The sequence below is a fragment of the Pseudoliparis swirei genome, chromosome 16 (assembly GCF_029220125.1).
Source record: "Pseudoliparis swirei isolate HS2019 ecotype Mariana Trench chromosome 16, NWPU_hadal_v1, whole genome shotgun sequence".
Classification (NCBI taxonomy): Eukaryota; Metazoa; Chordata; class Actinopteri; order Perciformes; family Liparidae; genus Pseudoliparis; species Pseudoliparis swirei.
The window spans coordinates 2,893,372-2,909,826 of record NC_079403.1 but is presented as its reverse complement, the minus strand read 5'-3'; the positions used below and the strand labels follow the sequence as shown (position 1 = coordinate 2,909,826).

Genomic DNA, 16,455 nt, shown 5'->3' with positions numbered 1-16,455 from the left:
CCTGTACGACAGGATAAGACACTGTTGGCGTGCGCTCTATACTTCTTCTCCTCATTCTTCTTCCTCCTTCCTTCTTGTTCTTGTTCCTTACTTTCTTCTTTTTTTCTTCGCTCTCTTCTTTTTTCTCATCTTCTTTCTCTTCTTCTTCTCCTCCTCCTTCTTCTTCTTCTTCTTCTTCTTTTTCTTCTTCTTCTTCTTCTTCTTCTTCTTTCTCATCTTCTTTCTCTTCTTCTCCTCCTCCTTCTTCTTCTTTCTCTTCCCATTCTTCTTCTCCTTTTTCTTCTTCTTCTTTCTCTTATTCTCCTCTTCCTCCTTGTTCTTCTTCTTGTTCTTCTTGTTCTTCTTCTTGTTCTTCGTCTTGTTCCTCTTCTTCTGAATGGATAAGCGTCGTCAGAGACCTTTCGGGTTCCTGAGATGATAAAATATATAAATATATATATTTATATATGTGTATATATTTCTATAAATATGTATATGTATATATATATATATTTATATGTATATATTTATTTATATATATTTTGTTTTTAATATATAAATATATATATTGTTTTAAATATATATATAAATATATATATATATTTATATATATATATGTTATATTTTTATATATATATGTTATATTTATATATACATGTATAAATATATATATGTTATATTTATATATATATATACAGTATATGTTATATTTATATATATATACGGTATATGTTATATTTATATATATATGTTATATTTATATATATATACAGTATATGTTATATTTATATATATATATATATATGTTATATTTATATATATATACAGTATATGTTATATTTATATATATATATGTTATATTTATATATATAAATATATATATATATATATATATACAGTAAGTGGAGGGAGGAGTAATTAGAAACAGCGTACAGTTAAAGGAGGCGCTCACCGCGGCTCAGCTGCACACATGCCGATGGAGGGGGGGAGGGGGGCAATTAGAGCACGACAGAAGCAGGTTCAAAGCTCCATGGTGGGGTCTGTCCTGAGGGGGGGGGGGGGGGGAGTAGAGGGTACTACTGACACACACACACACACACACACACATCCCCTGGCTGCTTTGAAGGTTTTCCATCTGAGGGGCTGGCGGTAGAGACCCTGTGCTTTAAACAACAACAACAACAACAACAACAACAACAACAGATGCCCTGTCACTCAGCTCCTAAAGGCGTTAAATATAACGGTCACCAAAGAGTTTAATTCCACAGGACGAGGAGGAGGATCTCCGTGCCTCGTCTTCCTCGCCGTGCTCCGGCCTCGGGTCCAGAGTCAGGCGGCGTGCAGCATCCACGAGGTCAACGAGGTCAACGAGGTCAACGAGACTGGAGCCTTAATTTAGTGTTTCACACGTCTTTCTGAAGGAACCTGAAGGCCTCACACTCTGTGGAGCAGCTCATAGAGCACCTAATGCACCGCATCCCTCCTCCCTCCTCCTCCTCCTCCTCCATCCTCCTCCTCCTCCCCTCTCCTCCTCCTCCCTCCTCCTCCTCCTCCCTCCCTCCTCCTCCTCCTCCTCTCTCCTCATGCCGGTGGTCTCATGTTTATGATTAAAATATTTTAGGACACGAAAAAAATACCTCAAGTCTTCAGGCCGAGGCTACACACTCCTCTTCATCCTCTTCATCCTCTTCATCCTCTTCACCCTCTTCACCCTCTTCATCCTCTTCACCCTATTCATGCTCTTCATCCTCTTCACCCTCTTCACCCTATTCATCCGCTTCATCCTCTTCATACGCTTCATCCTCTTCGCCCTCTTCATCCTTTTCCTCCCCTTCGTTTCCTTCACCCTCTTCATCATCATCTTCATCATCTTTTTCTTCATCATCCTCTTCATCATCTCCGCTGTCTTTGTCCTCTTCATCATCTTCATCCTCTTTATCATCTGTGTCCTCTTCATCCTCTTCATCATTTCCATCCTCTTCATCCTCTTCACAGCTTGTGTGCTAAACACCAGCTGCTCCTCCCCCCCATTAACCAGTGTAGATGCCACGGTGTGTGTGTGTGTGTGTGTGTGTGTGTGTGTGTGTGTGTGTGTGTGTGTGTGTGTGTGTGTGTGTGTGTGTGTGTGTGTGTGTGTGTGTGTGTGTGTGTGTGTGTGTGTGTGTGTGTGTGTGTGTGTGTGTGTGTGTGTGTGTGTGTGTGTGTGTGTGCGTGAGATGTTTTGCCAGGGCACACAATCACGTTGCGTGTCGCCTCATTCGGGACGACAAAATGCCCGGTGCCCTGAGTTGACCTTTGGGTGCCCGGGGTGACCTTTGGAGGGGGCGGGGCCAACGGGGGCGGAGCCAGAGGGCTTGTGAGAAAACAGGGAGCTAATTTCACTTCACAAAGGAGACCGGAGGCTTGAATGGACAGAAAAGAGAGAGAGCAGCGAGGGTCAAGTGTCAGAACACACACACACACACACACTCTCTCTCTCTCTCGCCCCCCCCCCCCTTTGAGCCTCCCTCACATTGATGAAGTGAGTCTGCCGCAGCACAAAGCTCCTCAGAGCATAATGGAGTCAAACTGTCTCTCTTTTCTTTCTTCCTCTACTTCCAGTCCACTAGCTCTCCTCCTCCCTCTCCTCCTCCTCCCTCTCCTCCTCCGCCCTCTCCTCCTCCCTCGCTGACGGAGCTTTTCTTCTACGCTGTCTCGCCCTCTTTTTTGGGGCCTTTCACTGTGAATCCGCCCTTCACCCCCAACACAAGCTGGTTAACGTGAGGAGACGAGTTAAATGCATTAAAGATACGAGATGCAGATGGAGGAGGAGGAGGAGGAGGAGGAGGAGGAGGAGGAGGAGGAGGAGGAGGAGGAGGAGGAGGAGGAGGTGGAGTAGCCGCAACACTGAAGTCGTTAAAGTCAAAAACCTTCAAGGATTTATATTTACATCTCATAGGACCTAGAGTATTCTCTTCTTCTTTCTCTCCCTCTTCTTATTCCACTTCTTCTTTTCTTCCTCCTCTTCTTCTTCCTCTTCTTCTTCCTCTCCTCCTCCGTGATGATCTGCATTCATTTGTGTCACAAGAGAACGAATGTGAGCCTCATCCCTTCTTTTCTCTTCCAGGACAGAGAAGAAGAAGAAGAAGAGAGGATCTCTGTGACGATGGGAGGCTCCGTGCTCCCCCTGGTGGCCGTGTGCGTCTTGGCCCTCCTGCCCCTCGGCATTCTGGGTAGGAGCTCTGCGCGGGTGAAGAGGGGCTGGGTGTGGAACCAGTTCTTCGTCCTGGAGGAATACACGGGCCTGGACCCGCTGTACATCGGGAAGGTCAGCGGGGGGGGGGGTCTGGACCACTACACACACACACACACACACACACTTCCACTTCTTCTTCTTCTTCTTCTTCTCCTTCTTTACCCCCCCCCCCCCCCCCCCTCTGGATATAAGAGGTGTTTCCTCGAGGTGCAGCAACATCCTGAGATACGGGAGCTTAGTATTATGGGATGTCGGGGGCGTCGGAGGCGAGGCAGGTGATTGATAGCCGAGTGTCAGAACTCTTTTCATAGGAGTGTAAAGGAAGGATCAGTGAGCAGGAGAAGGAAAGGAGACAAGGGGGGAGGAGGGGGGAGGGAGGGAGGGGGGCACAATGGGGCTGTTGATTAAAAAAATTATTATATATTCTCCGGCCTTCGAAGCTCGGGCACCATTCAGGAGAGATTGAGTGCAGGTGGGCATGCTGTCCGGAAGAGATAAGAGCCGCAGCGGGGGGGAACAACAATAACAACAACAACAACAACAACAAGTTCTGCAGTTGCAAACGTTCAGCAGTTCCACATCCTGCGTTTTTAGTTTGAAAAGGAACGAGAAGGAGTGATGTGTGTGTGTGTGTGTGTGTGTGTGTGTGTGTGTGTGTGTGTGTGTGTGTGTGTGTGTGTGTGTGTGTGTGTGTGTGTGTGTGTGTGTGTGTGTGTGTGTGTGTGTGTGTGTGTGCATTTAATGGCAGTGAGTACGACGAGTGATTGCACGCCGACGGCCCGGCGTGATTGCACCGCAGGACGCGAAGCGCCACGCGGGCTGTGATTACAGCTACACACACACACACACACACACACACACACACACACACACAGGGAGGTCGAGAGTTGATGTACACACACTTATCTTTCTCCCTGGTTACATTCTGCAGTTTGAAAAGCAACGCGATTAACTTTGTTAAAGTCGTAAGACACAAAAACAACACCGTGGTAGCGACCTGTCAATCACAGTAGGCTCCGCCCCCTAAATATACAGTAAGCCCCGCCCCCTAAAGCTACCCTACTCTAAACGGACCATAAGTCACTAAATTAGCATCACGCTTTATTAAAGAAGACTTTAACGTGATTAACTTAGTTAAAGTCGTAAGACAAATAAACAACGCTGTGTTAGCGACTTGTCACTCACAGTAAGCTCCGCCCCCAAAGGCTAGAGTAAGCCCCGCCCCCTAAAGCTACCCTCGTCTAAACGGACCATAAGTCACTAAATAAGCATCACGCCGTATTGAAGAAGACTTTTTCGTGATTGACGCACGAGAAGCTTCACTGGTCGATCTCGTCGCTATAGTTACTGCATTGTTCTAAGGTTATAATATTATGGGATGTGACCCAAACCCCTGGCCTGCAGCGCGTGTTCGCGAAGTGCGAGCGCTTTGGGGGGTAAAACGTGTTCTCTGACTCCGCCCCCCAGCTCCACTCGGACATGGACGAAGGCGACGGCTCCATCCGGTACATCCTGAGCGGCGAGGGCGCCGGCACCACCTTCACCATCGACGACGGCACCGGGGACATCCACGCCATCCAGCGGCTGGACCGCGAGCGGAAGGCGCAGTACGTGCTGCGCGCCCAGGCCCGGAGCCGCCGCACCGACCGGCCGCTGGAGCCCGAGTCCCAGTTCATCGTCAAGATCCAGGACATCAACGACAACGAGCCGCGCTTCCCCGACGGGCCGTACCGGGCCTCGGTGCCTGAGATGTCCAGCATCGGTACGTGGGGGGGGTCTTCATCCACTCTTCATGGAGCTGATGGCTCCGCCCACAAGAGATTTATTTTGACTAAATGTCTAAATGCCTCTTCCTTTCCTTCTTTCTTTTCTTCTTCCTTTCCTTCTGTCTTTATTTCTTCCTTTTCTTCTTCCTTTCTTTCTTTCCTTCTTTCTTTCCTTTCCTTCCTCTATTTCCTTCTTTCCTTCCTTCCTTCTTTCTTTCTTTTCTTCTTTCTTTCTTTCTTTCTTTCTTCCTTCTTTTCTTTCCTTCTTTCTTTCCTTCTTTCTTTCCTTTCCTTCCTCTATTTCCTTTTTTCCTTCCTTCCTTTCTTTCTTTTTTTAATTTCCTTCCTTTCCTTCCTCTATTTTCTTCTTTCTTCATTCATCCCTCCTCCTCCACCTCCTCCTCCCTCGCCTCCTCCCCCTCCTCCTCCTCAGGAACCTCAGTGATCCAGCTCACCGCGGTGGATGCTGATGACCCGTCGTACGGTAACAGCGCTCGTGTTGTCTACAGCATCCTGGAGGGGCAGCCCTACTTCTCTGTGGATGCCAAGACCGGTACCTCCTCTTTTATTATTGTATTATTATATTATTTTATTATTTTATTATTTTATTGATGTATTATTTTTTTATTTTTTTATTTTATTAATGTAATATTTTATTATTTTATTCATGTCTTATTTTATTATTTTATGAATGTATTATTTTATTATTTTATTATTTTATGTTGTTATGGTTTCTTTGTGTGTAACTCTCTATTGAGGAGCTCAGCGTGGTTCCTGGTTGTTGCTAGGAGACCGGAGGACATCTTTAGTCTGCGACACGCCGTCTCGCTGCAATCAATCAAACTCCTGGGGAGTGAACTGTGGCAGCAAATATACAATATAATACAAATAAAATAAATAAATATATAATAAAAAATATATAATCAAATTAAAATAAATACATTTAGTACAAATATGTAATACAAATATTTAAACATTTGAAAATAAATAGATATAATACAAAATATAAAATAAAATACATTAATTAAATAAATGAATAAAACAAAATATATCTATAATATATCAATTCCAGAGATAACTAATAATTATATGATGCCAGAAGAGTGTTAAGCTGCACATTAAGGTATTTTAAAAACAAGTATATACATATATATTTGTGAGGTAGTAACGTTTAAGTCTCTACGAAAAATACCAAAGAAAACATGTAAATAAGAACAAGCCTCACGTTGTGATATGTCGCTGCAGAACATGGTAAACGTTCTCTATTGTTTTCCTTCTGAACGGAGCGTCGGTCTGTGGCGTTAAGACGTGCACTCTGGAATAACGTGCACTCTGGAATAACGTGCACGTGCAGTGATGCAGCTGTTAGAGCCGGGAGATGTGAAAACGTGTCGTCCCAAAAAGTCTCCTCAGACGACATGATTGCCCTATTACATCGAAAACAATATATATACAATAAAAATATTTGTAATAAAATAGAATCATAAATATAATCATATATATATATATAATTAAAAATATATACATTAACATTTTAAATCAGGGCAGAAAGAGAAAGTCACGTTTCTTACGGCAGAAAGTGAAATAAAATATGCAATTATCAAGGAAATATAACGTTAAAGTAGCTAAATTACAAACATGAATGAATAAATAATAAAACGAAATAAACATATATATATATATGAAAAACATATATAATAAAATAAAATTAGAAAAAAACATTATAAAAAATATATTATAATATATATATATATATATATATATATATATAATAAAAACATATATAATCAAATCAAATGAAAAATAACTAAATATAATAAAATATATATAATAAAAAATGATATATATGAAATATTCCGTAACCTTTGACCCCCTGTAGGTGTGGTCCGCGTGTCCCTGGCCGACATGGACCGGGAGACCAGGGAGAACTACACGGTGGCGGTCCAGGCCAAGGACATGGGGGGCCAGCTGGGGGGTCTGGCCGGGACCACCACGGTCAACATCACGCTGGAGGACGTCAACGACAACCCGCCCACGTTCGACCAGCGTAGGAGGCCACGCCCCTCCTTCCTCGCCTCCTTTCCTCCTTGTCTGTCCGTCTCCTCGACTCTCTCCTCTTCTGTCTCCTCATCTGTCTCCTCATCTGTCTCCTCTTCTGTCTCCTCATCTGTCTCCTCATCTGTCTCCTTGTCTCTCTCCTCGTCCGTCTCCTTGTCTTTCTCCTCTTCTGTCTCCTCGTCCGTCTCCTCGTCTCTCTCCTCGACTCTCTCCTCGTCTCTCTCCTCGACTCTCTCCTCGTCTCTCTCCTCATCTCTCTCCTCTTCTGTCTCCTCGTCTCTCTCCTCGTACGTCTCCTCGCCCGTCTCCTCGTCTGTCTCCTCTTCTGTCTCCTCGTCTCTCTCCTCGACTCTCTCCTCGTCTCTCTCCTCGTCCGTCTCCTCGTCTCTCTCCTCGTACGTCTCCTCGTCTGTCTCCTCGACTCTCTCCTTGTCTCTCTCCTCGTCTCTCTCCTGGTCCGTCTCCTCGACTCTCTCCTCGTCCGTCTCCTCGTCTCTGAGGTTCACCGGGATGACTGGTATCATTCGGGGAGAAGTAGAAGGAGACGTGGCTCCCTCTAGTGGACAGAAGGGGAAGCTCACCTGTCCTCCTCCTCAGGGTTGTACCAGATGAGCATCCCCGAGGTGGCGCCCGTGGGCTCCGTGGTGGGCCGCATCTGGGCCAGGGACCGGGACACCGGGGTCAACGCCGAGATGGAGTACAGCATCATCGACGGAGACGGCCGGGACACCTTCGCCATCGCCACCGACCCCACCCACATGTTCGGCATCATCACCGTGAAGAGGGTACGTTTAGTAAAGGGTATCGTGAGGGAGGAGGAGGGGGGAGGAGGAGGAGGGGGAGGGAGAAGGAGGGAGGGGAGAGGAGGGAGGAGAAGGAGGAGGGAGGAGAAGGAGGGAAGGGGGAGAAGGAGGAGGGAGGAGAAGGAGGGAGGAGGAGGTGGGAGGAGAAAAGAGAAAGGAGGAGGAGGAGGGAGAAGGAGAGGAGGAAGAGAGAAGGAGGGAGGAGAAGAGAGGAGGAGGGAGAAGGAGAGGAGGAGGAGGATGGAGGGGGAGGAAGGATGAGGAGGAGGGAGGAGAAGGAGGGAGGAGAGAGGAGAAGGAGGAGGAAGGAGGTGGGAGGAGGCGGATGAGGAGGAGGAGGGAGGAGAAGGAGGGAGGTGGGAGGAGAGATGAGGAAGGAGGGAGGAGGAGGAAGGAGGGAGGAGGGAGGAGAAGGAGGGAGGAGGGGGAGAAGGAGGAAGGAAGAGGGATATTGGAGAAAGGAGGAGGGAGGAGGGAGGAAAGGACGGAGGAAGGAGGTCGGGAAAGGAATGAGGAAGGAGGAATGAGGAGGAAGGAAGGAGGAGGGAGGAGAAGGAGGAGGGGGAGAAGGAGAAGGAGGAGGAAAGAGGTGGGAGGAGGCGGAGGAGGAGGAGGGAGGAGAAGGACGGAGGAGAGAGGAGGGAGGAGGGAGAAGGGAGGAGAAGGAGGGAGGAGGAGGGAGGAGAGAGGAGTGAGAAGGGGGAGAAGGAGGGAGGAGGGGGAGGAGGAGGAAGGAAGAGGGATATTGGAGAAAGGAGGAGGGAGGAGGGAGGAAAGGACGGAGGAAGGAGGAATGAGGAGGAAGGAAGGAGGAGGGAGGAGACCAGGGACTGATTTGTATTCATGTTCCCCCTCCTCCTCCTCCTCCTCCTCCAGCCGCTGGACTTTGAGAACAAGCCCAGCTACACCCTGAAGGTGGAGGGCTCCAACAGCCAGCAGGCTCCGCCCCCTCGCGGCCCCTTCCAGGACGTGACCATCGTGCACGTGAGCGTGGAGGACGTGGACGAGCCGCCGCGCTTCGACCGGCCGGCGTACGGCGCCGAGCTGCCGGAGGACGCCGAGGTCGGCACCGTGGTGAGGACGGTGGCGGCGAGGGACCCCGACGCCGCCAACCACACCGTGAGGTGAGGAAGACGAGGGGGGAGGAGGAGGAGGAGGGTTAGGGTTAGGGGGTAGGTTCCAAAAGTCTCATTTCCATAAATCATTCCTTCCTTCCTCCTCCCCTCAATCCTCCTCCCTCATTCCTCCTTCCTTCCTCCCTCCCTCCCTCCCTTCTTCCTCCTTTCTTCCTCCTTCTGCCTTCCTCCTCCCTCCTCCTCTTCCCTCCTCCTTCCTCCTCCCTCCTCCTTCCTCCTTCCTTCCTCCTCCTCCCTATCTCCTCCCTCTCCCACCAATAGCTATTAAAACATTACATGCAGCTGAATTTATTCTTCTGGTTATTTGTGACCAGTTGATAAGAGTTTTTCTCGATGTTTCTTGATGTAATGCAACCCGATGCCACCAGGGGGCAGCACTACAACACATCCACACTATTCCTTCACCAAATCATGACTTCAATTCATTTCTATTGACAGGCGTTTACAGCCTGGGGACACAACTGATTATCCTTTTATATTTTAAATAAACAACAGCCGTAAACAACAGAATTAATCAGAAAAAAGACTCAAACAAACAAACAAACAAACAAAGAATGACGTGACGAATCGAGGCAACGAATAAAGCAACAATCTGCTCGTTCAGCTTCAATCTCTGGTCCCAGTGGATCCAGTCCACCCGGTCTCTCTGCTCCCAGTGGATCCAGTCCACCCGGTCTCTCTGGTCCCAGTGGATCCAGTCTCTCTGCTCCCAGTGGATCCAGTCCACCCGGTCTCTCTGGTCCCAGTGGATCCAGTCCACCCAGTCTCTCTGGTCCCAGTGGATCCAGTCCACCCGGTCTCTCTGGTCCCAGTGGATCCAGTCCACCCAGTCTCTCTGGTCCCAGTGGATCCAGTCCACCCGGTCTCTCTGATCCCAGTGAATCCAGTCCACCCAGTCTCTCTGGTCCCAGTGGATCCAGTCCACCCGGTCTCTCTGGTCCCAGTGGATCCAGTCCACCCAGTCTCTCTGGTCCCAGTGAATCCAGTCCACCCAGTCTCTCTGGTCCCAGTGGATCCAGTCCTCCCAGTCTCTCTGGCCCCTCACGCTGGTTGTTGTTGTGTGGGCAGGTACTCCATCGACAGGTCCAGCGACCCCGAGGCGTTCTTCTACATGGAGATCACCACCGGGGCTCTGATCACGATGCGTTCACTGGACCGGGAGGAGGTGGGCTGGCACAACATCACCGTCCTCGCCATGGAGATGAGTACGTCACACACTCACACACTCACACACACAGACACACACACACACACACAGAGACACACATACACACAGTGTTTCACATGCACAAATATCCACCTAATTTCTGTTTTGTTGGTAGGTAGATAAATAGGTAGGTAGGTGGATGGATAGGTAGGTGGATGGATGGATAGGTAGGTAAGTAGGTAGGTAGGTAGGTAAGTAGGTAGGTAGGTAGGTAGGTAAGTAGGTAGGTAGGTGGGTGGATGGATGGATGGATGGATAGGTAGGTAGATAGATGTATAGGTAGAGTTAGGTAGGTAGGTAGAGAAATGGATGGGTAGATAGTAGGTAAGTAGGTAGATAGGTAGGTAGGTAGGTAGATGGATGGATGGATAGAGAGGTAAGTGGATGGATGGATACGTATGTAGATAGGTAGGAAGGTAGGTACGTAGGTAGGTAGGTAGATGGATGGATGGATAGGGAGATGGATGTTTAGGTAGGCACAAACACGTCAATGCATCTCGTGTGTGACCAACACGCGTGTGTGTGTGCGTGTGCATCTGCAGGTAACCCCACGCAGATCTCCAGCGCCCTGGTGGCCGTGAGGGTCCTGGACGTGAACGACAACCCGCCCTCGCTGACGCACCAGCAGGAGGCGTACGTGTGCGACAGCGCCAAAGCGGGACAGGTGTGATGATGATGATGATGATGATGATGATGTGATGCGTTGTTGTGAATTCTGCTCCCAACAGTTTATAAAGTGCACAATAATGACTCAGGAACATAATAATCAAGCTGTTAAAGGACTTTAACTTTGTTGTTGTTGTCATGTAGCTTAGCCGCAGTATTTATGTAAACGTCAACATGTTCGTCCTCCCCAGCTGATCCAGACGGTGGCGGCGGTGGATCGAGACGAGCCGCTCGCCGGACAACATTTTAACTTCCGTCTGGCTCCGGAAGCCGTGAACAACCCCAACTTCACCCTGAGGGACAACCAAGGTAGACCAGGTCCACAGTCCCAGTTAGGCCAGCTTCGTGACTCGGAACTCTTGAGGGGAGGAGTTACGAGCCGTCAGCTTCGTGACTCGTAACTCAAGTGGAGGAGTTACAAGCCATCAGCTTCGTGACTCGTAACTCTTGAGGGAGGAGTTCCGAGTCACCACCTTCGTGACTCGTAACTCAAGGGGAGGAGTTACGAGCCGTCAGCTTCGTGACTCGTAACTCTTATTTAGATCTCAAAGACTCGTAGTTTAGGACTTGTGACTTGATCCAGAACTTGTAATCTTGACTCAGGATTGTTCTATATTGATTTGGGACTTGATCCAGAACTTGTCATAATAATAATAATAATAATAATAATAATAATAATAATAATAATAATAAATACTACTACTACTACTAATAATAATAATAATAATAATAATAATAATAATAATAATAATAATAGTAATACTACTACTAATAATAATAATAATAATGTCCTAAAAAAATGCCCTGATACCCTGAACTAAACCCCCAGGAACTGAACCCCCATGACTGCCCGATACCCTGACCCCCTCCAGGAACTGAACCCCCCTCGCCTGACCCTCCCTTGTCTCTTGTCCAGACAACACGGCGTGGATCCTGACCCGGCGAGGAGGCTGGTCCCAGCGGGACCAGACCGTCTTCTACTTGCCCATCTTCATCTCCGACGGCGAGCAGCCGGTGCACACCAGCACCAGCACGGTGACCATCCGCGTGTGCAGCTGCGACCACGACGGCAACGTCATGTCGTGCAACGCCGAGGCGCACAGCCTGCCCGCCAGCCTCAGCCGGGGGGCGCTCATCGCCATCCTGGCCTGCATCTTCGTCCTGCTGGGTGAGTTGAGACAGAGAGGAGTCTAAATAACCCAGATTCACCCCGAGAAATTATTTGTATTGTTTTAAGGATTTAATATTTAATAAAATCTATTTTTTAAACAAAAGACTAATAATATCTATAAATATCCTAAATATTCTCAATATTATATATTACATATTATATATATATATATAAATGTATGAATTATAATAAATAAGTAAAATACCCCGAGAAATTATTTTTATTTTCTTTAGGATTGATATTTTTATGAAACTTATTTTGTATAAAAAATTCTAATAATATCTATAAATATTCTAAATATTATATATTATATACATATATATATATATATTTATAAGTGTTTCAATTATAATAATAAAGAAGTAAAATACACCATGAAATTCTTTGTATTTTCTTTAGGATTTATTTTGTATTAAATCTTATTTTTTGATAAAAGACGAATAATTTCTAGAAATATTAGAAATATTATATATAAATATATCTAAATGTATAAATAATAATAATAAAGAAGTAAAATACTTCGACCTTCGCTGGCTGTTTTTTTTTTGGCGATAGCGCAGAATGAGAAGAACACGGCCGAGAGGTCGGGGTGTAAAATAAAAGATTTGTTTTCTTCTTTTTTCGTTCTGCTGCAAAAGTTCTTCTAACTTAATCTGACCTGATCTGACCTTTGACCTCTCTCCCTCCGCCCAGTGATGATCCTGCTCATGCTCTCCCTGCGCACCCACCGCAAGAAGCCCTTCCTGTGCGACGAGGAGGAGAACGTCAACGAGAACATCGTGCGCTACGACGACGAGGGCGGCGGCGAGGAGGACACCGAGGCCTTCGACATCGGCGCCATGTGGAACCCGCGCGAGGCGCACCGCCACCCGCACCGCCCCCCGGGCACGGCGAGGCAGGACATGCTGCCGGAGATCGAGAGCCTGTCGCGGTACGTGCCCCAGGCGCGCGTCGCGGGCGGCGCCGACAGCAGCGTGCGCGGCTACGTGCTGGCGAAGCTGCTGGACGCGGACGCCGGCGCCTCGCCGTTCGACTCGCTGCAGACGTACGCCTACGAGGGCGAGGGCTCGGTGGCCGAGTCGCTCAGCTCGCTGCAGTCGGGGGCGTCCAACACGGACCACGAGTACGACTACCTCAACGACTGGGGGCCGCGCTTCACGAAACTGGCGGAGATGTACGGCGTGCTGGAGACGAACCCCGCCCCCGTGTGGTAGAACAGACGCTTTTATTTTTTGATTTTCTTGGGGTGGAAAATCTCGACGAATCGGAGACGGAAAGAAGAAAAAAAAGAACATCGGAGAATGGACGACGAACAATAGCCGCGAACTCCACGGCACTTGAACTCCTGCCGAGGCCTCGAAGGCCCGAGATGCCCGCTGAGCTACTTTAGCATTAGCATTAGCATCCCCCCCCCCCCCGCCTCAAAGCACACGTTAACTCTCCTGTCTTGGTTCAAAGTGTCAAAACTTTACTCAAACTCTGAAACGACAGACAGAAGTCACAGGAGTTGTTGTTGTTGTTGTTGTTGTTGTTGTTCTGTTTCATCCGTGGCCGGTCCTAATTTATTTCTTCGTTCCATGTGCCGTATATTTATATATTTTTCTTGCTAACTTATTTGGGTACCTTCACACTGACACTACACCTTTAAAGGGTCACGTGTACGTCGGCACACGCGTGATGTGGAAGCTCTCGTTTCATTCACGGTTCCCTGAGAGTTTCTCTTGAATGTCACATGACGCGCTGATTGATGTAAAACCTGTGTGGGGTTGGTTTTGTTGTTGTTGTTTTTTTCTACAGGTTGATATGTTTATCATATTATTATTATTGTTGTTGTTTTTGTATCATATTTGTATCGAAACTGTTTTTCTCAACACAAAAACACAAGAAGCAGTTCACTCACGAGAAACCGAGGGAAGCCATTTTGTTTTTGGGGGCGGGGCCAGAAATTGGACGTATCCCTGCAGGCACATCTGGGACGATCGTGTGACTCGAGTCGCATTTCTTTTCTTTTTTCTCCGGACCCACCGCCGTGCCGCTTCGTCCTCCCGACCCCGTGGACTTCAGAGACGCCGATAAGGATGCATCAAGTGCCAAAAGTATTTTAAAGAAAAAGAACATTTTGGATGAAAAATGAATAAATCAGCAAAACACAAACACCTAAAGACGATATAAAAAAAAGATTTTTCAAACTGAGAAGGAAGTGAAGGAGCATTTTGATAACTGATTGGGGAGAAGTTTACCTGGACTCTGACGTGGTCCGCCACGCCGCAGTGAGCCGTGTGCAGATGTAGATACCATTTTGTATTCTTGGTAATAAAAAGGAAAAAAAATAATGCTGCTTCTATTTTACTAAATTCACCTTCCAGAACACTTTCTGAACATCTGGGCATGCAATTTCCAGAGCGAGCAGCATCATGCCCCCCTCCCCCCTCCCCCCCTCCTGAAGCGTGACATGAATACAAGTCCTTCAAAAGATAACGCAGCTATTTTAAATTCGCAATAATTGCCGAATTGTTATTGCAGTTGAATCTCTTTGCGGAACAGATCTTTCCCCTCAAAGTGCATCATTTGCTTGACTTCTTTTTTTTTTGAAAGAGAGAGAGAGAGGTTCACGTTCTGCTTTTTGTCTGGTACCAGTATTAATGATCAGGAAGACATTTATTATTCTCTCTTCAGAGAGTTTCCTCCTGTGAGATCGTCTCTTCATTATTAATGTTGCGTCAGACACCTGCAGCCCACGTATGGGAGGTGAAGAGACTGGGGGGGGGGGGGGGGAGGGGCTGTCATAGTCAATCCTGGATTATTTGTCAGAAAGCCCGGCATTATGGGAGCAACCGTCTGGTTTCTCCCTGCCGGGTTGCAGGAGAACATATTATGATTTTTTTTAATGATTATTAAATGAATTTATAATTTCGTATTATTATTATTATTAGTTTTATGATTATTATTAGTTTTATTATTATTATTAATATTATTATTATTATTTATGACTTATCTTGAAAGTTTCCACAAGCTCCACTGAATTCTAAGATGAGATATATCTACGAAATCCTTCAAACACGAAGTATATACTCATTTAAATTAAGGATTAATATCAAAACAACTTCCCTTATACATGAACATTCATGTATAACATTTAAAATAAACAAATACGCTTTTGTTTTAATGTGTTTCAGAGTTTTAGTTGTTATTTATTTATTTTTTTAGCTCATGAAGGATTTTTTTCCAGCACAAAAAAGGTAATTTGAGGTTTTAAATATATATTTTTGTATTTCTTGATTTATTTTACTTGCTGTTGCTGTGATGGTGATAATCCCAAACGGAAAAAAATGTTGGGAGTTTTTTGGCAAAAAAATCACTCGATACCGCCTTAAAACCAGCAATCATTTCACAATATTGCGATATCATTTATATGAATATGTTTTAATAGTCCCGAGGAGACGCTGATGAATATTATATCAGCTCGGCTCAAAGTAATCTCAGCCGATAACATGATTAAGCTTTTATCCATTTGTTGAAATTGGTATTAATGATTAATCCACTCTTAGGAATAATTATAATGCTGCTAATTTGTTGTGTGCGTCATTTTCCACATTTTCACATTTAGTTTAATCTTTTCCAAGATGTCGTCTCATGAGCAGTGGCGGTTCGTCCATAGGGGGCGCTAGGGCGCCGCCCTTCTTAAAATTTGGAGATGAACAAAAAAGAAGAAGAAAAAAAAAAATTCTGTCAAAAAACATTATATGCCAAATCATTTAAATAGTAAATATACCGTGTTGACGCGCTAAATGTGTGTGGGAGACCGTAAGCCCCTGTCAACAACCACTTAAGTTAATGACACACACACACACACACACACACACACCATCTTGAATCTTGAATCTTGAAATGAATGTGAAAAATAAATATAATATATCGCCATTATCACGGAGAAAGCCCTCCCCTTTTTCGAGGCGCTGGTCTAACGTGTGTGTGGCATCGATACAACATTTCAGTCGTTTTGGCAATGACCGGCTTCACATTGGCGGATGAAACCGGGAATCTTAGCGCACAAATGTGCGCGCGATGATTATTCGGCAGATCAGAGACCGTATGTTCCTCAGCCCATAGAGCAGTGTTGCCAGGTCCATGCGGTTTCCTGCGGAATCGGGCCACTTTTGAAGTGTTGCGGGTTTGAATTTTGTGTCCTTGGTTCGGTAGACCTATTTTGCATGCAAATTACATGAATATCTTTAAATAAAAATCCATATTTTAAATGAAATAATTTATTCATACCCAAATCCTACCAAACTGACTCCAGATCAGCACGTCCACATTTTATTTATGATAATATACTGTATCTAATTACACAAGGCCATTTTAGGACCTAGGTGAAATAACTTGAGGAAAACTGCTTTTAATGCTGGCAAACTAAACATATGTTGTTACTTTGTA

The 16,455-nt window shown here is 46.1% G+C and overlaps 1 protein-coding gene across 1 annotated transcript; it reads left to right on the top strand.

The window, feature by feature from the left end:
• The first annotated feature begins 3,057 nt into the window (after nucleotides 1-3,057).
• LOC130205959 (cadherin-20-like) lies at nucleotides 3,058-14,346 on the top strand. The gene is made up of 11 exons (XM_056433562.1): nucleotides 3,058-3,286; nucleotides 4,682-4,976; nucleotides 5,414-5,533; nucleotides 6,860-7,027; nucleotides 7,636-7,823; nucleotides 8,718-8,965; nucleotides 10,046-10,182; nucleotides 10,727-10,848; nucleotides 11,042-11,159; nucleotides 11,767-12,018; nucleotides 12,715-14,346. Exons 1-11 carry the CDS (start codon nucleotides 3,125-3,127, stop codon nucleotides 13,233-13,235), a joined length of 2,331 nt encoding a protein of 776 aa, XP_056289537.1. The 5' UTR covers nucleotides 3,058-3,124; the 3' UTR covers nucleotides 13,236-14,346.
• The last annotated feature ends 2,109 nt before the right edge of the window (nucleotides 14,347-16,455 follow it).